The following is a 22,674-nucleotide window of genomic DNA, read 5'->3' on the forward strand; positions in this document are numbered from 1 at the left end:
GCATAACAGGGCTCTGATCTTGGTTGGGGCCTCACAAGATAAATAATAGTGTAGAAAATGTTGTCTTATGTTACTGTCGGAGAAAAACAGAGTTCTCACTCTTTTGGTTGGGTGCAGCAAATCAGATACTTTATTATCTCTAGCAATTGCGTGGAGGGAGAGAGCCGAACAGGTCTCTCAGTAGATAAACAATTACAGCAAGCATTTTTACCTTTGTTACAGACAATAATGAGCAACAGTTGCATTTTGTTTATAGATAGGTCATCCTGATAACTTATTTTTCTCACTTATTTAGACTCTAGTCTACATTCCATCTTATCTACACAAGGTCGCAACAACTTCTCACACATTTCTTTCCCACTCGCCTCACACAATCCTCGCTTCTACAAATCTCGCGTTATTAGGGTTACAGCTAGCCTGTTCTTGCTCACAGCTAGTCTGTTTGCATTGACATCCCCTTCAAATCCCTGTCAGTTCTTTCTCTACTTCCACATTACCTTATAAAAGCCCCTGAGAGGGAAAGATTAGACAAGGTAGCTAGTCTTAGGGGCTGATCCTGCAAACAATCACTGCCAGCCAGGCATAGTCTTGTAGAATCAGTGGGAAACTCAAAGTAGTAGGCATTATGCCTGGTCACATTTGTGGTATCATGGACCTTCATGTTTGACGTAAACAGAATGACATTCATAGTCAGAGGCAGGAAGGTGACTTTCTTTTAATCCACTCGCTGTTTAATAGGAGCTTCTGCTTCTCTCAGTCAGCTCCCCCAGAATGAAATCCTTCACTAGCTTTATTGAACTGAGGCTTTTCTACTTTATCTGGTCCTCCTCTGCTCTTCCCTGACCCGGAGCTTGGCAGCTGCTGTAAACCGTTCAGTTGGGAAGGTGGTTTTTCACCTCAGCTTTGGTTGTTTCTGGATAAAAAGTGCCTAAGCCCCACCACACTGAGTCGTATCTGTCTGTGCTGGGCTCATCACCGTGAGACGGAATCTGAGACTGTGAAGTAAACTTCACCCCTGGGGGCTCCTAGGTGCTACAATAATACAGGTAAATAACTATGTTTATTAGGGCCTGATCCAAAGCCCACTGAAGTCAATGGACAGACTCTCTCTGAATGCAGTGGGCTTTGGGTTAGGCCCTTAGAGAGCACCGCTGCATTAATGCCTATGATTAAAAACACTAACAGTGGGGCGATAGTAACTTCCTCTAACCAAACCCCCAGTGGAGTGATCGAAGGTTTGTATCTTCTCTGAGATTGTCAGGACATCCCATGGGGAGCTAGTGAGCCACACAGTCACACTGCAACACATTGCCATTTTAACACATCACTGCTCCATAGACATTACAGTGTGCAAGGAAAGTGTTTGCAGTTGTGATTTGCTCACATTGACTCACTGTTGGAATTTACTTGGTGACTTTTTTGTGAGTTATTCCCCCCCTCTTTGAGTGAAGTTAATGAGAGTTGCACCCACATAATCAAGAGCAGAACCTGCCCTTCGTATATTTGTCTCGCTTCCCCATTGCTGACATGCAGCCACCTCTGGGGTGGAAAACAGCAGCTGTTCTATGACAGCAATGATGCATGCCAGGTGGGAAAGTGAATACCCTCTGCAGCTGAATCCATTGAAGGGATGTTAAGTAAGCAGGCATCACTGCAGTTACCCATGTGGGAATTTAGCCAGAACCCTGCCACACTTGATCAAACTTTAAAAAAATAAAATGTTAACAATGGTCTGATTTGTTTAGGCCAATTTCTAGGGACAGGAGCCAGCTCCTCAAAGGTAGTTAGGTGCCTAAATATGTTTGAGGATCTGGGCCAAAGGCACCAGAGAAATAGAATAAGCATGTATTTTTGGCAGGTTAACTTGACGTTAGTGTAGGGGTCCATATTGAAAACTCTGGCTACTGAAGTCTTCTAGACAGAGAAAAGGCAATGGCTGTGTAATGAGGCCTACTGGCCCTTTAAGAGCACAGGGGGGCCAGAACAGCCCATTCCAGGTAGCTGGAATGAACAAAGGTCCAGGAAATGGCCTTGTAGTGGAAGAGAGGACCTGGTCCTGGAGAATTATAGTTGGAGGGGGGGAAAAACCCAGGGCACTGTCCCTTTAAGGGCCCTGGACCAGGAGCCCTGTAGAGTAAAGGGGAAACGCTCCCTTCTCTCCAGCCAATTGAGAGGCACTCTCTGTAGGTGGGCAGTGTATAGACACCCGTCTCCCTCAGCACAGGGGATTTTTTCCCGTGGGTGCTCCAGCCCTGGAGCACCCACGGAGTCGGTGCCTATGGCTCCTGGTAAAAATGACTAGAGGGTGACTGAAGGACAGATGCTGGCAGGGGCTGAGCTCTGTGTGGGTGGCAGAAGGTCAGTGTGAACTCTCTGGTTGCAATGCTGAGTTTAGTTTTTGATGTTAAGGACTATGTGGAACGGTTTGTGGTCATTAAGTCAGCCCCAAGGGTGGCTCTCCTCAGAAGAGAGACTGTGGAGCTCGTGAGGGGCCCTGAAGAGAGAGATCAGAGGGAGGGTGCTGCAGGGGGACCGCTGTCCATGAAGGGGTTCGCAGTAAGAGGCAGCCATGCCAGGTGGTATTGTCAGCTTCCAGCCAGGGCCGGCTCCAGCATTTCTGCTGCCCCAAGCAAAAAAAAAAGCCGCGATCGTGATCGGCGGCAGCAATTGGAAAAAAAAAAAAAAGCTGCGATCGTCGGCGGCAGTTCAGCGGCAGGTCCTTCACTCCTAGAGGGAGTGAGGAACCTGCCGCCCCCGAATTGCCGCAGGTGCTGCCCCTCTCCCTTGGCCGCCCCAAGCACCTGCTTGTTAAGCTGGTGCCTGGAGCCGGCCCTGCTTCCAGCTACTCCACCTTCCCCTGAAGGCATTAGCCCATTCTAGTGAATCCTTGGCATCCCTGCATAAGGGTGGTGACTAAAAGCCAATTCCCAGATACCACCAAACAGTCATGAAAACTGTTTAACTGCACGTGCCTCCCTCCCCCCCAAGTCATTTCCTGGTACGCTTCCCTTCGACTCTCACCCATCCTCCAGGGGCATTGCTAAGAGCACAGTTTCACTTCGGTAGCAGTGTCTCTTATCTACGTTTTTTCTCACCAAGCTGAGTTACGAAATCTGGGGCTGGGGAGTTGCTGATCTAATCTGTGCTGGTTTTGGCCCCAGAAGTTAATGGCACGGACGTGGGGAGAAAAAAGAAGTGAGTTCTAATGTCATCCTTCCTTTCCCACCCCGCCAGCGTCATGTGTCTGGCCCGTCGGCGGTAGCGTGGTTGCTGCTAGCCAGGGCAGAGTGTGGCTGGTATCTTACAAAGCTAAGGCATGGCTTCCAGGCCTGTCGTCTACAGATGAAGAAGGCGTTTCCTAACTAATGCAGCAACTTTGTGCTTGCTTGGTGCTGGCCCCCACAATGCCGTTGGCTTCACAGTGACTTACAGGAAGCTTGCAGCTACAGTAGACACAAGCTTGGCGGCAGCCTAAATTTCCATGGTTCACTTCAGGCTTGTAACACAGTGGCTTGAACTGTGAGGCTGGGCTGGGCCAGTACTTGGATGGGAACTCTGCACAAAGCGGGGTTGGTGACTCAGTTTGGTGACATTTTTGTCCTGTAAGTCAGTGCTGACCCGGTGTCCCGGATGCACCCTCTTTCAGATGAGTCTAAAAACCCATAATTTTTTATGGCACTAAAATGGCACTAAAAGCACTGGTGCTTTTTGAAAAAGGAGCAGTGTTAGCCTTAGTGTCCTGGACAAATTGCAGTTTGAATAACTACAGTCTGCATAAATTCCTGCTGCAGTTTCAGGATATATATGGCATTCTGGCATTCTTCACTGCAGGGGAAAATGGGGACTGTGGTTTCATTATCCCCCAGGGTGCTGCATTTCAGTGATGGATGAAGTGATTCTTGTATGCAATGTGTGAATTATGTGATGCATTTTGGGATCCTTCACTATGAAAGGTGTAGGAGAACTAATTTCCCACACCCCCACACAGCTTGTGGTCAGAACTGTACTGTGCATAAATCATGGAATGAATAACCATAATAATAGTTGATGATATCTGGCACTCGGTAGTGCCTTTCATTGGGGGCTCTCAAATCACTTTATGAGGGTGGGTAAGTCCTGGCATCCCCATTTTACAGAGGGAGAAGTCAGATGCAGAGAGGATGAGTTACTCACCCGAAGCCTCACAGTGAGTGAGTAGGAGAAAGGTGAATAGAACTCAGGAGTCCTGGCTTCTATGCCCTACTATAACCGCTAGATAGCATTGGCTCCCTTCAATGGAAACTTGATTTGTTTAGCATTCAAATCTTGTGGAGAAGAGAGGATTCTAGCATCTTGCCCTCAAAGGACAGGGGGTCTGGAATGAACCATCCTAGGAAGGAGATTTATGGGTTACTTGTCTTTATTTATATAGATAATGTGCCCCAAGGAACAAATTTTGCAACGTCTCCCAGCTTGGTATCATCCACAAGCTTGCGTCTGACGAAGTGGGCATTCACCCACGAAAGCTTATGCTGCGATACTTCTGTTAGTCTTAAAGGTGCCACGGTACCCTCTGAAGCTTTATAAATGTTGTCTCAATGCCATTCTCAAAATCACTTCTGAAGATACTGAATAGAACTAGACCCAGGCCAGATCCCTGCAGGACCCCACTCAATATGCTTTTCCAGCTTGACTGCGAACCATTGATAATTACTACCTGAGTATGGTTTTCCAACCAGCTGTGCACACATCTTATAGTAGGTTTGTCTAATCTGTATTTCCCTAGTTTGTTTATGAGAAGGTCATGTGAGACAATATCAAAAGCCTTACTAAAGTTGAGATACATGACATTTACTGCTTCCCCCTATCCACAAGGCTTTTTACCCTGTCAAAGAAGGATATTAGGTTGGTTTGACATGATTTGTTCTTGACAAATTTATGTTGATATAACAGACTTGCGTCTGAAGAGGTGAGGTTCTTACCCAGAAAGCTTATGCTCCGAATACTACTGTTAGTCTTAAAGGTGCCACAGGACCCTCTGTTGCTTATGTTGATATGTTACTTAACTCTAAGTGTCCTGTGCGGATACAAAATTTGTATCCACATGCTGTCTGCAAAAATGGTCCGTGGATATTGTGGCTATAAAACAGATATCCACAGATTTGCAGGACTCTAGATACAAAATTTCCATCTGCATCCAATCCACAATCCGCAAAAACGGTCCCTGGATATCTTCATCCATGGATATAAAGCAGATATCTGCGGATTTGCAGGGCTCTGCGTATCTCCTTATTTTCTAGGTGCTTACAAATTGATTGTTTGATTATTTGCTCCATTATCTTAAGCTGACCGGTCTATAATTCCCTGGATTGTCCTTATTCCCCTTCTTATAGATAAGGATGATATTTTCCCTTTTCCAGTCCTCTAAGATCTTTCCTGTCCTTCACAAGTTCTCAGAGATAATCGCTAATGGCTCAGAGATCTCTTCAGCCAGCTCCTTAAGTATTTTAGGATGTTTTTCATCAGGACCTGTCGACTGGAAGACATTTAACATATCTAAGTACTTCTTAACTTGTTCTTTCCCTAATTTAGCCTTGGATCCTTCCCCACTTACACTGATGTTCGCTCTGTTAGTCGTCCCATCACTGCTAACCGTTCTTTTGAAAATTGAAACAAAAATGGCATGTAGTGCTTCGGCCCTTGCTGGGTTTTCTGTTAGTGTCTTTCCTTCTTTATTGAGTAATGGGCCTCCCCTGTCCTTGGTCTTCCTCTTGCTTCTAATGTATTTGTGGAATGTTTTCTGGTTGCCCTTTATGTCCCCACCTAGCTTAATCTTGTTTTGAGCCATGGGCTTTTTAATTTTGTCCCTACATGCTTTTTTTTTATATTCATCCTTAGTAATTTGACCTAGTTCCACCTTTTGTGTGACTTTTTAAAGTTTCCCGTCTTTGAAGATCTCCTGATGAAACCAGTGTGCTCTCTTACCATACTAGGGATCTCTCCTACACATTGGGATAGTTTGCTCTTGTGCCCTTAATAAAGTCTCTTTAAAAACCTGCCAACTCTTCTGAACTCTTTTTCCCACGGGATCTTACCTACCAATTCTCTGAGTTTGCTATCGTCTGCCGGCTTGAAGTCCATCATCTTTGTTCTGCTGGTTTTCCTCCTGCCATTCCTTAGAATCACAAACTCTGTGATTTCATGACGGCTTTCACCCAAGCTGCCTTCCACCTTCAGATTCTCAACCAGTTCCTCCCTGTTTCTCAGAATCAAATCTAGAACAGCCTCTTCCCTAGTCACTTTCTCCTCCTTCTGTAATAAAAAGCTGTCTCCGGTGCATTCCAAGAACTTGTTGGCTAATCTGTGCCCTGCTGTATTTTTCCAATGGATGTCTGGGTAGTTGAAATCTCCTATCACTACCAAGTCCTGTGCTTTGGATGGTTTTGTTAGTTGTTTAAAAAAGCCTCATCCACTACTTCTTCCTGGTTAGGTGGTCTATAGTAAACACCTACCATGACATCACCCTTGTGGTTTTACCCCTTTTTATCCTTACTTTTAACAGATCTGCAGATGTGCAGAGCAGGGTAACAGTCCCAGAGATCACCTTCCCGGCACCTACACGCCAGCCCCAGCCAAGGGGGAGTCTCCCTGCCACGGTCTTGGGGGAAAGTGTCTGTTTCACCAGAGGGTGGAGGGAGAAGGGTGTCGTGCCCTGGACTCTGGAGAGGGGATGTACATGGGGAGGGGTGTAGACATGGCTTCTTGCAGGCAGTTTAAACTGCACCAGGGAGGTGTGGTGGGAAGCGAGGAAGCCCAGGTGAATGGGGGGCTCTGGGTGTGTCCCTAGAGGACGGGGTGATCCCAGATAGGGGACTGGATGTGTTCAGGAGATCCCGGGTCTATAGAGGATCCTGGGTTGGGGGTACGATGGGATCCCAGGCCATAGAGAAGGTATCTCCTGAGGCGGGGGGATCCCAGGCTCTGGGGGCAGGTGTCTCAGGGGATACCGAACTCTATGCAGTGATTCACCGTGCGGGGCTGGGGCAGGGCGTGGGGGGAGGTGGGGCAGAGGCTGCCAGAGCCCCTGGGATTGGCTCACTGAACTCCAGCCCCTGCACTCGGCAACGCAGCTGCTGCAAAGTCCTGTCCCGGCCGCCAGAGGGAGAAGAGCCGGGGGGAACCGCAGCCCCAGCGCCGCCCAGGGTAGAGCGAGATAGCAGGTGCCCGGGAGCAGCCTCTCTCCAGCAGTGCTGTGGAGCGAACTGCCAGGCAACCTGGGCACTGGGATTGGACGGGGGGGTGGCTCGGATGAGCTATGGATTTAAATGCTGCCTAAAGGGCAGTGAGAGACGTGGTGGGTCCCCCGTGGAGCAGAGTGAGCGTGGCGCTCCCCGCTGTCACTCACTGCCCTGGATGCTACCCCGCCCGCTGGCAATGCATACCTCTGCACTGCGCAGGGAGCCCCCCCAACCCTGGGTGCCCTGGGTGGTGCCCTGGGTGGTCCAATCGCCCCCATTGCCCGCCCCTAAGGCTGGCCCAGGAAAAATCGGTCGTTTTCCACACAGCACTTACATTTCTTTTGTTGATAAGTGGGGGGCCATGGCCCCTTTTTGCCCCCCTGGTTCCAGCACCCCAGCTAAGACTCACTTCAGGGAGGGAAACTGAGGTAGGGAGTGCTAAGTGCACCATGCTTGGCCAGGAGGGAGTGCTGTGGGGCAGCCACACCCTATGACAGGGCCAATCAGTACCAGGCCTGGGCTACGTGCAGATTTTGTACTGGTGTAACTGTCATGTGGGTTTGTTTTTGTTTTTTTAAACCCGCAAATATATCAAGTGGTGCAACCCCTCCCACTTCCTGGTATAAAGGAGCCTTACCCCAGCATAACTTGTTCCCCTTCCTATACAGGAATAGCTATACTGGTTCAAGCACCTTTACACTGCTATAACTGTGTCCACATTAGAGGAGGTTGAACCACTTTAACGCTACTGCATAGTGTGGTGTGGAGACAAGTCCCAGATGCCAGAGCAATGGCCATCTCCACAAGATTTTCCTCCCTCTGCCCTTATCTTTCTGAGCAGCAGACCCAGCCCTTCTTACTGGTTTTCATGTGTGTTTAAGGTGGATTATGATGTCTGCAGCAATTATGGAAACTGGTTATACAGCGCTGGAATTGGAAACGATCCAAGGGAAAACAGGAAGTTTAACATGATTAAACAAGGCCTGGATTATGACAGCAACGTAAGTCTCCTGGTGAAATGTCCCAGTGCTACGTCGCTCTCTTCCTCATCTTCCCCCCCACTTCGCCCCAGCAGGTAACAAACCAAAACTCCAGCGGTTATGGAAATGGCACATAAGGTTTTGATTTGACTTCACAGTCACCTGGGTAAGATTTTCAAAAGTGTGGACCTGCAGTTACCCTTAGAATATCAGGGTTGGAAGGGACCTCAGGAGAGCATCTAGTCCAACCCCCTGCTCAAAGCAGGACAAATCCCCAGAGGTTTTTTTTTTTAACCCCAGTTCCCTAAATGGCCCCCTCAAGGCTTAAGCTCACAACCCTGGGTTTAGGAGGCCAATGCTCAAATCACTGAGTTATCCCTCCCCCTTCTTGGGGCTTGACTTCAGTGGGAGCTGCCTGGGGGCTCAGCACTCTTGGTCACTCATTTAGGCACCTAAATATGGATTTAGGTGCTTACCTTTAAGCCCCCAAGTGTGAAAATCGGGATTTACTCATTTGTGGATCCTATTTATTTATTTTAAAAGCAGCCAGATTAGGCTCCCTGAAACCAATGGTAATTTAGTTTGATCTTCATTCTTTAATGAGCAGCGGTTGAGTTTGCCAGAGGGAAAAGCAGGTGCAGCTGCACTGAAGTCATAGGGGTATGCTGCCGTGTGTGACCGTGCCAGCGTCCCCCAGGGTACCCCCACCGGCGTGATTATTGGCTGCAATTGTTTTTTCAGTGCTCTCTTCTCATCAGCGGGGAATCCGGCCGTCTGTAACGGTGATATTTTAGCCCCAGTGCCACTTAGCCCGTCTCCTCTGAAGAGCTGCTTCTCCGCTGAGTGGAGCTGCAGAGACGGAAGAGTGAAATGTGTTTAGGAGACAAATGTGCATGATGAGTTTATAGCCAATCGTTTGCTCAAATGCTACGGAGACAGGCAGCGGTATAAAACCCTACGAAAGTGAATGCGTGTATTGAAACAGTGTTACAATCTGAGCAGTTTATATTCAAATGGGTGCTGAAGAAAACTGAATGCAATAAACGGCCCCAGTGGGCAGAGTAGAAGAAACTACTCAATAGACGCTGCTGCTAGAAAAATCCCTCGGCCTGCAGGCCTTTCCTGATTAGTGGTGAGGAGGGCGAGAAGAGATCTGGCATTCAGAGTCTGTTACCTGGCTCGGGAAGTCCGGGTCTGTGGCTGTCCCCATTACTAGCATTGCGTTTAATGACCATTTCCCCAGGTAACTGTCATATCGTCAAGACATGGTGCAATGAGTTACTCCAGCACAGGCCAGCTGCATGGGAAACACAGAAATGAATGATGGGAGGGACGGAGTTGATCACCTAACACAGTAATGCACCCGATAGTGGGTTGAAACCCACAGCCATGAGATTAAAGGACAGTTACAGTCAGTTTTCCCCTGACCTTCACCTTGTGGGGGGAAGAGAGGAGAGGGGCGATCAGTCTTCCCTTTCATACTCCTCCCACTACTAATGAACCAGAGTTATGGAGGAGATTAACTCAGCCCCCACTCCATTCCCCAGCTTCGTGGTGTCCTGGAGAGGCTCCCCTTCCTGCACAGTAGCAACCCTGGCTGCCTCCTGTGTCATAGCAAGGGAGTGGGGCTTATTTCTGGTTTAGGGACAGAAGCTCCCAGGGACTCTAAATACCCCCAATTGAAGCTAATGGGAGGTGCACGTATTTGGTATCTCTGTAAATCAGGCCACCTACTCAGATGCCTACATATGGATTTGGGGGCCTAACAGAAGGCTCCCGGGTTTGAAAATGTTGGCCCTGACATAACAGTGCCTCCATTTTCCCACCTGAAAAATGGGGCTAATGTGTCCCTGTTTCACAGGGCTTCATTCTTTACGGTTAATAAAGCGCTTTCCCATCCTAGTTTGGAAGGCACTGTAGGAAGTCAGATTATTAATATCCTGCTCTATTGGTGTGAGTGAATCCCCCTGAACACCACTGTTTCCATTTGCAGGGAGATTATGTCCGACTGTGGGTTCCGGAAATACAGTGTGTAAAGGGAGGGGAGATACACACTCTCTGGGCACTGAGCAATGCAGCTCTCTCACAAGCTGGGATAGCTCTAGGGGAGACCTATCCACTGCCAGTCGTCCTGGCCCGGGAATGGAGCAGACATATCAACCAGAAGCCTGTAAGTACTATGAAGTTTCAACTGAGCTAAGGAGTTTGTTGTTTCTTGCTCTAAATATGGGTATAAATTCTGCAGCTCTCTCCCATTTACACTTAAGAAATAACTAGAGAACTGGTTTAATCCACATCGTTTAAAGGGTCCAGGACTGGGCACAACATTAATTTTGAATGAACACTTGATATCCATGTAACTGGAGTGTAAGCTGGATTCTATGTTATTCTGACTTGTGCATCTATCACAGCACTGCTTACTAAGTTCTGGTAAGTCTGTGCCTGTGCCACCCCATTGAAAGCCATGAAGTTTCACAGATGTCTCTGAACGTCTAATTTGGCCTGCAGACACCTTATGATAGGTGATTGTGTATGAGGAGAAAAGAACCCAGCTTGATTCTCAGATCCCAGGAGGAGTCTGTGGGGCTGGCAGCTAGCAAGAATACCTTTTGGACTTGTAAACGGAGCACATCTGATCTGGAATAAGAGACCCATTAAACAGGGGACCACAGGAGGCCATTGGTACTAACATACTTTTCAGAATGGATCTGCCTTTTAGAAAATGCAGCAAAACTAACAAAGGGCTCCGTCTTAGGACTGAGTGCTGCCAACTTCAATTTGCTGACCATGCTGCTGCTGTTGTGACCCCGTAGCTGTATATTTCATCTCACAAGTTTTCATTACTTTGTTCCCCTACCCATATCTCTTGTCGCAGGCCAGTTTGATTCTGTAGTGTAATAAACCAAGTGCAAGGATGAAACTAGCCTTCATGTAGGGTTTGGGTACCGAGGGCCCAACTCCAAATTTCTCACTCAGGCAAAACTCATGTAAGGAGTAAGGACCCCTGGCTTTGGCTCTGAGAGTTAGAATAATCAGTTCTCTTTTATTTCAATGTGCAGTCGAGATCAGACAAGTGACTGACTGTCAGTAGCTCCTTGGCTTGTGGCCCTTGCTTGGCGGGGGAGAGGGGAAGGGTGATCATTTTTCAACATGAACATTTTAATCCAATTTTTTTTTACTTTTTATAAAGTGAGATGGGAGTCACATTTTAGCTCTCTCCCCCTCCTCAGCATGCTTCTAGCTATCCCAGGAACTGCTGTGCCCCTATCACCATAGTATCTGGGCACTGCACAATCACTAATGTATTTTATGTATCACAACACCCCTGTGAGGTAGGGAAGTACTATTCTACTGAGGCACAGAGTAACTTACCCAAAGTCACACAAGAAGTCTGACAGAGCAGAGAATTGAACCTGTCTCTATGCCAGCATCCTACCCACTGGATCATCCTTCCTCTCTGCTTCTCATCTGGCTAGAGCTGCAACGTGTTACCCTTTTTTCTGATGGCTGTGAGATGTCTAGGTTGCTTTATAACATAAAAAACAGACTTTCTTTTAGCTTCAATCAATAACTTTCGCTGACCTCTCAATTAACAGAACAAGAGAGACCACCCTCCGAGGGGAAGGAAAGATCCCTCCGACACGCCAAGGCAACACAAGGACAGAGGGATGGACTTTTACTTCTCTCGCAACAAAGATTTATCGTGAAGGCAGTCCCTGCACTTCTGGAGAAGTGACTGATGTGGCTGCCGGCTGAGCACTCCAACTGACAGTGGTTACTATTTATGGCCAACTTCTCTCTCATTAATATCTAAGTAAACCAAAGGTGACATCCTGGACACATTAAAGTCAATGGAGTTTTGCTATTGACTTCAACTGGATTAAGATTTTGACCTCTAATCTTTAGGAAATGGTTCTCTATGAGCCAGCTAATTGGGATTCTGAAGGAAGCTGAAGTTCTTGGTCCTTTGTACTTTAAAGAATCCCATGACACCTTTAACAAGAACAGAGGTGTTAACCTTGTATTCTGGCCAAATTCGAGTGGGTGGAAATTACACCACTGAAATGCCCCTCAAAAATCAACTGGATGTACTAAGGCCAGATTCTCAGCTGATATAAATCAGCATAATTCTACTGAAACCAGTTAAGCTATACTGATTTACACCAGCTGATGATCTGACTTGGTATTCTTCACTTCCTGCTTTAAACTGTTGCTGTGAGCTGTTAAGCAGCTAATGTGTTCTGTCCCAGAGATGGGTGATGAGTGACTGGATACACTAATTATATATGGGGATCACTTAAGTTTGTAAAGTGCTTTTAGTTGAAAGGGGCTTCATAAGTAGTAATTATTAACTGTAACGATAGGGTCATCTTGGTATTGTCAAGTGGTCTGACTGCTTTTCCAGTGCCTTTGCTTTGTACTGGGGCTTATAGTTATTGTAGCCAGATTTCTACCTCGTATTACAGACTGGAGAAGGTGTTCACTTTTTTTATATATTGGAAATATGTATACTGAATGTGCTTAAGCTAACGTGCCTTAGGGTGTAGAACTTAAAAACGTTGATCCATAATACAACTTGAACCTTTGCATTGGAATGTTTTTACTTTCCTGATTTCCACTCTTCTGATAGAGATCAGAAGGCAGAATGACTGATCTGAGGTGCCAGAATCCTGTTCTCTTTGACTGTATCCTCCATAGTGCTTTAGAAAAAATAGGTTCACCATGGAATCTGATGTGGGGTCACTGTGGTAATTTTGTTTGCCTGTGGCACCAGCCTGAAGGTTTGATGCCATATACAGCACACAGATCAGTTTCAAAACATTGCTCTATGCTCAGTAACGGCAACCAGTCCTATTCTGGGTCCATTTTAAACTTCCAGTTCTTGTCCAAAAAGTCTTAAATGGTTTGACTTGGTTGCTTTAGAACAGTGGCTCTCAACCTTTCCAGACTACTGTACCCCTTTCAGGAGCCTGATTTGTCTTGCGTACCCCCACATTTCCCCTCACTTAAAAACTACTTGCTTACAAAATCAGGCATAAAAATACAAAATTGTTACAGCTCACTAGTACTGAACAATTGCTGACTTTCTCACTTATAACCGTATCATTATAAAATAAATCAATTGGAATATAAATATTGTACTTACATTTCAGTATATAGAGCAGTATAAACAAGTCATTGTATGAAGTTTTAGTTTGCACTGACTTTGCTAGTGCTTTTTATGTAGGCTGTTGTAAACCTAGGCAAATATCTAGATGAGTTGATGTACCCCCTGGAAGAATCATTAAAAAGGAGATAGAGAATAAGAAGGAGAATATATTATTGCCCTTATATAAATCGATGGTACGCCCACATCTTGAATACTGCGTGAAGATGTGGTCTCCTCATCTCAAAAAAGATATACTGGCACTAGAAAAGATTCAGAGAAGGGCAACTAAAATGATTAGGGGTTTGGAACGGATCCCATATGAGGAGAGATTAAAGAGGCTAGGACTTTTCAGCTTGGAAAAGAGGAGACTAAGGGGGGATATGATAGAGGTATATAAAATCATGAGTGATGTGGAGAAAGTAGATAAGGAAAAGTTATTTACTTATTCCCATAATACAAGAACTAGGGGTCACCAAATGAAATTAATAGGCAGCAGGTTTAAAACAAATAAAAGGAAGTTCTTCTTCACACAGCGCACAGTCAACTTGTGGAACTCCTTACCTGACGAGATTGTGACTATAACAGGGTTTAAAAGAGAACTGGATAAATTCATGGAGGTTAAGTCCATTAATGGTTATTAGCCAGGATGGGTAAGGAATGGTGTCCCTAGACTCTGTTTGTCAGAAGGTGGAGATGGATGGCAGGAGAGAGATCACTTGATCATTACCTGTTAGGTTCACTCCCTCTGGGGCACCTGGCATTGGCCACTGTCGGTAGACAGGATACTGGGCTAGATGGACCTTTGGTCTGACCCAGTATGGCCGTTATGTTCTTATGACCTCTGAGCACACCCAGGATTATGTGTATCCCTGGTTGAGAACCACTGCTTTAGAGAGCTCCTTCCTCTCACTGTTCCCTAGCATGGCATCTTCACTCCCCGAGGAGCCCAGATTCAAACATGTTGAGTCTGGGAGCAGGGCACTCTCAGTGGAGGGCCCTTGGTTGACTCTGGAGTTCATTACCACCAGGGAACAGATTGAGCCACAGCTCTATCTATAAAAAAACTGCTCTGGTTTAAACACCTCAGTTTAAAATCAATCTAATTAAACTGGTTCAAACCCCTCTTGTAAAAGGCCTTAAACCAGATAAGCCCTTGCATAAACTGGTTTAGCGTGTATTGGTAAATTACTGACTTCATCTAAACCCATATGTATGTTTCACACATATCCTAGGTTGAATCCCTGCTTTAAGTGCTAAATGGAACTAAACCCTAACTATGGAGCCATGACTGGCACCTCCATAATTAGCAATGGTTAAACCAGTTCGTGGGCATCTACACTAGAGGCTTGCACCAGTTTAACTAGAACAATTTTTCAATTGACTTAATTAAACCAGGGCGCTTTCCTAGTATGGACAAGAACTAGGGCCTAGTCTACACAAAAAAGGTTTGACGTAGCCATAATGGCAAACCCTCCTAGTAGACATGCAGCGCATACTGGCAAAAATTGCTTATGCAGTATAGCTTATACTGGTTCCCGTAATCAAATAAGCTATAGCACCAAAAGCACTCTTTTGCCAGTATGAGCTGCATCTGCATTAAGGCATTTGCTGGTACAAAAATGACATGATAGTTTAATTGACTTGACTATACTGGCAAAATTTTAAGAGTAGACTTGGCATAGGTCTGGTAACCTTTAGGGAAGATTGCAACATTCATCTCTTCTCCCCAAACTTCCTCCTCACAAATGAATTGTGTAGCGGCTCCAGCCACATTGCTCCTGGAAGTAACCAGCCATGTTTAACTTCGTATAATTGGCCTTATCTGAGGGGAGGAGAGTTTAGTTCCTTTCCCAGGAAGACCCGAGGCACTCTACCCGCTGGCAGTGGAGTCCCACCATTCCAGTCTGAGGGCTGATTTAATTGGGAGTTCTGTCTGAGGCCAGGCCTATACTAGAAACTTCTGCTAGTCTGGGAATGTTAACTGGGGTGGGGGGTGATTTATTTTTTAAAATTTTTGTGTGTGACATTTTTATCCTGCCAGAGCCCTAGGGCCAGATTCTTAAAGGTATTTAGGAGCATAACACCCATCAATTATCACATTAAGAGTCAGGCATTTAGATACCTTTAAAAATTTGGCCTCTACCATAGACAGAGTTATACCAACATAAAAGTGCTTTTGCTGGTATCACTTATTTTGTGCGCAAAATCATACGTTATACTGGCATAGGCACGTTTTTTGTTTTTTTTGTAATGGATATAAGCTGCACCTAGGATCTTTCGACAGCATAGATGTGCAGGAATAGCTCTACTGACAAGCCTTTTTCCAGTGTAGACATGGCCTCAAGTAAGTGGAGTTGACAGGGAATTAATGCTGTAGATGTAAGAATGCCCCCTCATTGGCTGGAACCCAATCCTATTAAAATCAATGGGAGCTGAAACGGGCCCAAAATGACAATAAAATTATTTGACAAATGAGCAGGAGCATGTATGATATCTTCAGTTGCAACCTTGTACGTGGAATGCTATCACGACAAGCTGTTGGATATGTATATTAACGTTAATTGGATGGTCTGTTCCAAACATAACCTCCATTTTCACTCTAGGAGAAACGTTAGGTGTAGTGAGGGGATGAGGAAGAGAAGTGGATGAAGAATCACAGTTAAGACAAAGTGTAAATGACGATAGTGAAGACGCTTGTTGCAGAATCAAACCCCCATATGCTCTGAATGTCACATACTTGTTCTGAACCCCCCCCCCCCCACAACACCACACTTTGAAATTTATCTTAAACTCTGATTAAAGTACAGTGTATTCATTATGGAGGACTCAACTGGTACTGATCCTAAGGAGCTTGCATTTTCTGCCAACAATGTAATTCAGACATAAAAAGCATCAAGAAGATAGATTTAGCACACCACAGCACATGCTTTTTCCTATCCCAGGTTTTTATTAGAGGGCATTGTTGGTGGGACCTTCCACCCAGACATCTCTGTGGGGATGGCAAGGGAGCCCATTACTGAGGCGATGGCAGCATGAGAAGGCGTGTGTGTGTGAGAGAGAGAGAGAAAGAGCGCGAGCACAGAAACAAGCTAACCTGAAGTCACGGAGTTATAGACCGGAGGGGGGACGGAGCCTTCAATTGCCTTATGTATAGATGTCCCCTACTAAAACCAGCACTCCGAGCAGGAGCCTCTTGGTTTGGGATGAGCAGGAGATGCTGGTTCAATTCCCAGCTCCGTCCCAGCCTTCCTATGGGATTTTGGGTAGGTCACTCTGTCTCTCTGCCCCCTCTGGGGCATGGGGCTAATAATGCTTCCTTTCTCCCACCACCTGCCAGAGCTCACACGCTCTCTCCGTGTTCATGCAGTACTCAGCAGAATGGGAGCCCCAGCTTGGTCCCTAATACAAATTAGCTTGATCCCAATAGAAAAAATGCCATCAAAGCATCACTCCGGAGTCTAGGCCTTGGTGGTCTTCATATTGCATCCCTCTTGGGCTGGGGCATGGGAAATGCAGGCTCTCAGTGCAAGGATGGGGGTGTCTGTCTGTCCACGGAGGTGGGAATAGAGAAGTGGGTTTGGGGATGGGTAGAGAGGTCACCAGCTGCTCCCTGAAAGGTGAGGGGAAAGGACTGTGTGGGTGTGTCTGCTGCCAGGCTGGGGCAATGGGAGTGTCTGGCTCTTAGGCCAGTGGAGAGCCAGCCCCTGTCAAGTTTTGTGGGGAAAGGGAAAGAAGTTAGAAGAATACCCTCTCCAGGGAAGGGGGGCCCTGACCCCCTCCCACACTGAGAAATAGGTGTCTGTTTGCTCCCAGGGAAGGTGTGTGGGGGACTGACTGGCTGCCAGGGCATCCTGTCGGTTCCCTCTTGAAGGGGACGGTCCTGTCCCTCTGTGGCTGTGGGGGTGGCTGGCTCCCAGGGGATTCTGTCTGTCTGTCCCCAGGGCTATGGGGGTGGCTGGCTGCTTTGGGGTCCTGTCTGTCCCCGGGACTGTGGAGGTGACTGGCTGTCGGGGGTCCAGTATGTCTGTCCCCGGGATGGTGGGGGTGGCTGGCTGTTGGGGGGCTCTGTCTGTTCCCAGGACGGTGCGGGTGGCTGGGTGTTATGGGGTCCTGTCTGTCCCCGGGACTGTGGGGGTGGCTGGCTGTTGGGGGGCTCTGTCTGTCCCCAGGACGGTGGGGATGGCTGGCTGCTGGGGGTCACGTCTGTTCCCGGAACGGCGGGGGTGGCTGGGTGCTATGGGGTCCTGTCTGTCCCCGGGAGTGTGGGGGTGGCTGGGTGCTGGGGGTCACGTCTGTCTGTTCCCGGAACGGCGGGGGTGGCTGGCTGCTATGGGGTCCTGTCTGTCCCCGGGAGTGTGTGTGCGGGGGTAGCTGTCGGGGGTCCCGTCTGTCCCGGGCCGTGTCTGTCGCTCCGGGCTCCTGTCCGGCCCTTCTCGCCCGCAGGGGCGGCTCTGCCGTGCCGGCCGGCCGGGCAGCGCGGTGCAGCCGGGGGCGGGGTGGGAAGCGAAACCCGCGGGGATCCGGGGCGGGAGCTGGAAGTTGCGAAAGCGGCAGGCGGCGGCTCACGAACCATGGACACGGCCACGATCGGCTCCGGCTCCCCCGGGCCCGGCGCCCCGGCGCCCCCCGACCTGGAGGCGGTGCCGCTGGTGGCGCTGAACTTCTCGGTGCGGCGGCGGCTCGGGCTCTACCTCAACCCGCGCGCCCCGGTGGCCGCCGACTGGACGGCGCTGGCCGAGGAGCTGGGCTACGAGTACCTGGAGATCAAGCACCTGGAGGCGCAGCCCGACCCCGCCGGCCGCCTGCTGGAGGACTGGCAGGGCCGCTGCCCCGGCGGCGCCACCGTGGGCCGCCTGCTGGCGCTGCTGCGGGCCCTGGGCCGCCACGACATCCTGGCCGACCTGGGCGGCCGCATCGGTGAGAGCCGGGCGCTGGGGCCGGGCCCCGCTCCCTAGGCCCCGGCGCTTCCTGCTGGGTCCGTCTCCGCCCTGCTCCCCCCCGTCCCCTGCGCCCCCTGATTGCCCCTTCCTCCCGCCCGTGCTGCCCCCTAGCCGAGCCCAGCGCCAGCCCTCCAGCCGCTGCCTGGCCAGGGGGCGCCCGCAGCCCCTCGTGGGTCCGGCTCTGCCTCCTCCCTTCCCCTGGGCGCGGGGCAGACTCGGGCATGGCCCCCTGTTTGACAGCTGCTCTGGGCCCCTGGCGCTGGACTCCTCCCCGGGCCTGGCCGGTCGCTGCAGGAGCTTGGGTGGCTTGTAAAAGAGGAGAGTGGCCTTTGTAGGGTGACCAGACAGCAAGTGTAACAAATCAGGACAGGTGGTGGGGGGTAATAGGAGCCTATATAAGAAAAAGACCCCAAAATCGGGACTGTCCCTATAAAATCGGGACATCTAGTCACCCTAGGGGGCCTTTGGCACAGCCCTTGGGGGCAGAGGCTACGTGCCTTGCTGAGGCACAGTTCAGACTGATCGCTAGATGACAGTCTAAATAGGTTCTGGTTACATTATAGGATACCTGCTTCATGGGCTGTACAGAAACAAAAGCACCCTGGAAGCAATTCTAATGCATTCTTCCCCCCCAAGAACGAATGAATAGTTTAGTTTCTCTTGGGGCTGGGACAGGATCTGTTCAATCTGCAGAGACAACTGGAACAAGAAAGTTCTGCGAGTTTTGGTTTGGTTTCCCCCCTGAAATTCAACATTAGTCAGTGTTAAAACTCTGATGTAACCATGGCTAGGTTTTGAGTGTGAACTGCTAATCTGAGGTGGGTTTAGTTTCGCAGTTCTTGGTGGCTGACTTTCTTTATAGCCTTGTCATCATTTTGAGATTCGCTAGTTAATTTCAAAGCCTGATCTAGACTGATAGGTTTAAGAGTCACTGTCAGCTTGTTTAGGTCCTGAAATTTAGCTTTGTTTGGGAAAGCTAAAGCCTATGTGGCATCTGTAGAGAATTATAACTAATACAGGGATACTGCATAAGATACAGCTTTCTTTAGGAAAATAATTTTTGGGGCCTAATCATAGTTTGAGTGGTGTGCTTTCTGTTTTGCTTGTTGCTGTTCTACTCTGAAAACTTATATTGCAGAGTTACATATTCATTGTGCTTCTCTGATTGTTTTTTCATAGCAAACTTGCTCAGTTTTCAATGGGAAAGAGAGAGCCTCATATTTTTGTTAGTTACCAGCCCTGCAAATTCACCCTGCATCCTTTCTGTCTTGCATGTGATCTCCAGTGATATAAATCCTGTAGGTCAAACGATGCCTTTGGCAACATTAGCCATGAGATGGTTTGCCCAGGTATCATGGAGGGCATGACCTGAAGGTAATGGGGTTGGACTGAGGGTCTGATTTGGCTAGCAGAACCTTTGTTTCTGGTGATGATCCATGGGATGGAGCCCAGCCTGACTGTCAGAGCCCAGCCTGAATTTGTGGACCTGGCAGTTGTGTGGGGCGGGAATTATTTTAAAACTGAGCAGACTTCAGGAGCCAGTGAGAAATAATAAATATGGAACCCCACAGAGCCATGTTTACAAAGCATTCTTTAAGATAGAACCACGCTTTATGGGAACCCAAATGGCACTACCTGGAAATGAAGTTTTATCACCTAAATATTTCTGAGGTCACTTGACTCACAAGTAATGCTTGACCCTGAGTGTCTACAAGCTGTGCCTTTGCTCGGTTTCTGGTGGGGAAGTGAGAGATCTCACTTCCTGTTACTTGCTGATGAGAAATCAAGATGGAGAACTTCACCACTGCATCTTGCAAAACACCCAATAGGTAAACCCGTGATCTAGTGTAGAGATTCTCACGGGTAGAGAGTCCCACTGGGTCCCTCCTACTTACACATGTATTTTGAGGACCCTCTGCTGCTCTTTTTTTTTTTTTAAGGGACCTGTTATCAGTGTTATGCCTCATGAGCCTCAGTCTATTTTTTCCCCTTTCATTTGAGGTCCATAACAAGCCGCAGAGACTTCTGGCTGGGTGGGAAGGTTTGAACTTACAACCCAAATGAAGCTAGCTGCATTTCAGATGCTCTGCATTCTGGCACTGATGCTCTTAATTCAGGAGCTGACTTTTCAGTTCTTCTTGCCACATTAACACCTACAGTTTTGTTCAGGAAGAGGCACCGAGTCTGAATCCCTTTCAAAAGGGAATATAGAACCAAATGGTTTTAACTGGGAGGGACCTGAAAGTTGAGGAGGCTCCTAGCTGAGAGTCACATTGAGAAGTTCGCCTGGAGACTACAGCTTGGGTCTGATCCTGTGCTACTTACGGAGCACCTTAAACTCTCATGAAAGTCAGTGGGAGATGATTGCCCTCAGGATCAGGTCCCTAACATGCATTTAAAAAATGGAGGATTGCAGCCACCCATATAGTTGGTACTGAAATTTGGGCTTTAAACGGTGCTGCTTCTTGATCTGACTGGCCTGGTTGTGTTATACGTTGGGACTTAAAACTCTTTGTGAGGCACCTTTCCTGTTACAGCACATAATTGATCCATAGCTAAGTCCCTTTGTTTTCAGTTTAAACCGATTTTTCCGAAAAATCACGGGTTTTACAAAAAGTATTAGTCATTTTTTTCCCGATTTTCACCCTACTTTTGCATCATTCAAATATATTTAAAAAGCGTGTTTTATTAGGAAAATACAATACATTGCATGAGATATATGTATTACGATCACGCAGTCTGTGTGTATATGCAAAGCTGCCCGTTGAAGTAAGGCTATGTATGAGTCTTGAAAAGACAGATAATAAACCAGCAGGCACGCACGCACGCAAGCTCTGAAGTGTGTGCGCATCTGAACGTACTGATGAATCTCACGCCCACCACGTACACATTTCATGCTGTTAGCAGATAATGGTTTAAAGATTTGACACACGAAAATGGGAAGAAAAGGAAAATCTGTATCAGAATACGTTTCAGAGCACAAGGAAGTATTCAAAAGTTAAAAAAAAAAAAAAAAACAGGAGAAAAGGATGAAGTTGAGTGTATGCGCTGCAAATGGTGCGGCCCAGTTATTAAATGTAAATATTTATAGGCTAAGAGTTCTAAGTCTACAACAGCAAACTGTTTGTTCAAATAAAAAGTTTTATTTGGGGCGTAGAGATGTATTGTTTTCTTAAACTCAGAAGTGGCATTGTGTTTTGAGGTCTGTTTTAGCTCTGCAGCAAACCATTCATCAGAGCATTAATCTACTGAATACATTTTTCCTCTGTCCTTCTGTCCACCAAAATAAACCCCGATATTTACCCATAAAAATTATTAATAGTTTTTTTGCACCAATTTTCACCTGTTTTTGTTGTGGTAATAAACACCTATAAATTCCTGGGGGAAAATAAATCAAATAAAAACCAGAACTGAAGGGCCCAATCCATAGCATAGAATTCCAAAGACTGCATTTGGTCTGTGGCATGCACTTCAGAACCAACCCCTCTTTCCATGCAGTCGTGGGTCCACTGTTCCATCCCAATCCATTACAGCAACAATACGTATCATCATTCCTAAAGAGGTGGTGTCGGCGATTCTGCCTCCCTTAGCAGCTTTTTCCATTGCCTGATTGTCCTTAGGGTTGCAAAGCTATTTACCTTGGTGTGTTTGTCCCAAATCTTCCCTGCAAAAGCCCATTGCTTTTTGTTGCTTTCTTGCTGACTAGTGACAAAAACTGGTACTTGTCTGCTTAATAATTAATCTCCCTCAGTTGTCTTTTTTTCCCTACCCGGAACATGCCCGGTTCATCTACCCTTTCCTCGTAGGGCTTATTTGTTTATACTTTTTGCTGCACTCCTTCAGCTTCCCTTATGCAAGCCATAATTCATTTCAAGATCCGAGCAATGTCATATGCCTTATATTGAGGTTATCTGCATAGACTGTATGGGGTTTATACAACTGCATGGAACTCAGCCGTTTCAGTTTGCATAGGGTTACCATCTTTTAGTTTTTAAAAAGGAGGACACTCCATGGGGATCCAGCCCCGCCCCAACCCCGCCCCTTCCCCCGCCCTCAGCCCCGCCCCAACTCTGCCCCCTCCCCTGAATGCTCCGCCCCCTGCTCCTCCCCCTCCCCTGCTTCCCGCAAATCAAATGTTCGCGGGAAGCCTGAAACAGGGAGGCAGCAGGTAGGCTGGGGCGGGGTGCGGCACGGCTCAGTCCGGCCCTCCTGGCCGAGCGGCTCCCTTCGGCGGCCGGCCCAGGCCAAGAGGCTCTGGCCCCGGTGTCTCCCACCCGGCTTGGCTCGGGCCCCGGGGCACTGGCCCCCGGCCCCGCGACTCTGGACCCCGGCTCCCGGCCCAGCCCCGCGACTCTGGACCCCGGCTCCCGGCCCGGCCCAGCCCCGCG

General features: G+C 47.8%; 2 protein-coding genes across 2 annotated transcripts in view; both read left to right on the top strand.

Annotated features, from left to right (window-relative positions):
- The window catches only part of LOC117871991 (cryptochrome DASH-like), a 30,735-nt gene extending 17,943 nt beyond the window's left edge, over positions 1 to 12,792 (top strand). The window contains exons 12-14 of the mRNA XM_034759913.1: positions 8,099 to 8,218; positions 10,191 to 10,367; positions 11,794 to 12,792. Coding sequence (XP_034615804.1) covers positions 8,099 to 8,218; positions 10,191 to 10,367; positions 11,794 to 11,904 — 408 coding nt within the window. The 3' untranslated portion in view covers positions 11,905 to 12,792. The remainder of the gene's footprint in view (positions 1 to 8,098; positions 8,219 to 10,190; positions 10,368 to 11,793) is intronic.
- Positions 12,793 to 17,869: 5,077 nt separating this feature from the next.
- Positions 17,870 to 22,674, top strand: part of MYD88 (MYD88 innate immune signal transduction adaptor) — a 29,292-nt gene continuing 24,487 nt past the window's right edge. Inside the window, exon 1 of the mRNA XM_034759914.1 lies at positions 17,870 to 18,263. Within this exon, the coding sequence (XP_034615805.1) occupies positions 17,918 to 18,263 (346 nt within the window). The 5' untranslated portion in view covers positions 17,870 to 17,917. The remainder of the gene's footprint in view (positions 18,264 to 22,674) is intronic.

This window comes from Trachemys scripta, chromosome 2, assembly GCF_013100865.1.
Source record: "Trachemys scripta elegans isolate TJP31775 chromosome 2, CAS_Tse_1.0, whole genome shotgun sequence".
NCBI lineage: Eukaryota > Metazoa > Chordata > Testudines > Emydidae > Trachemys > Trachemys scripta.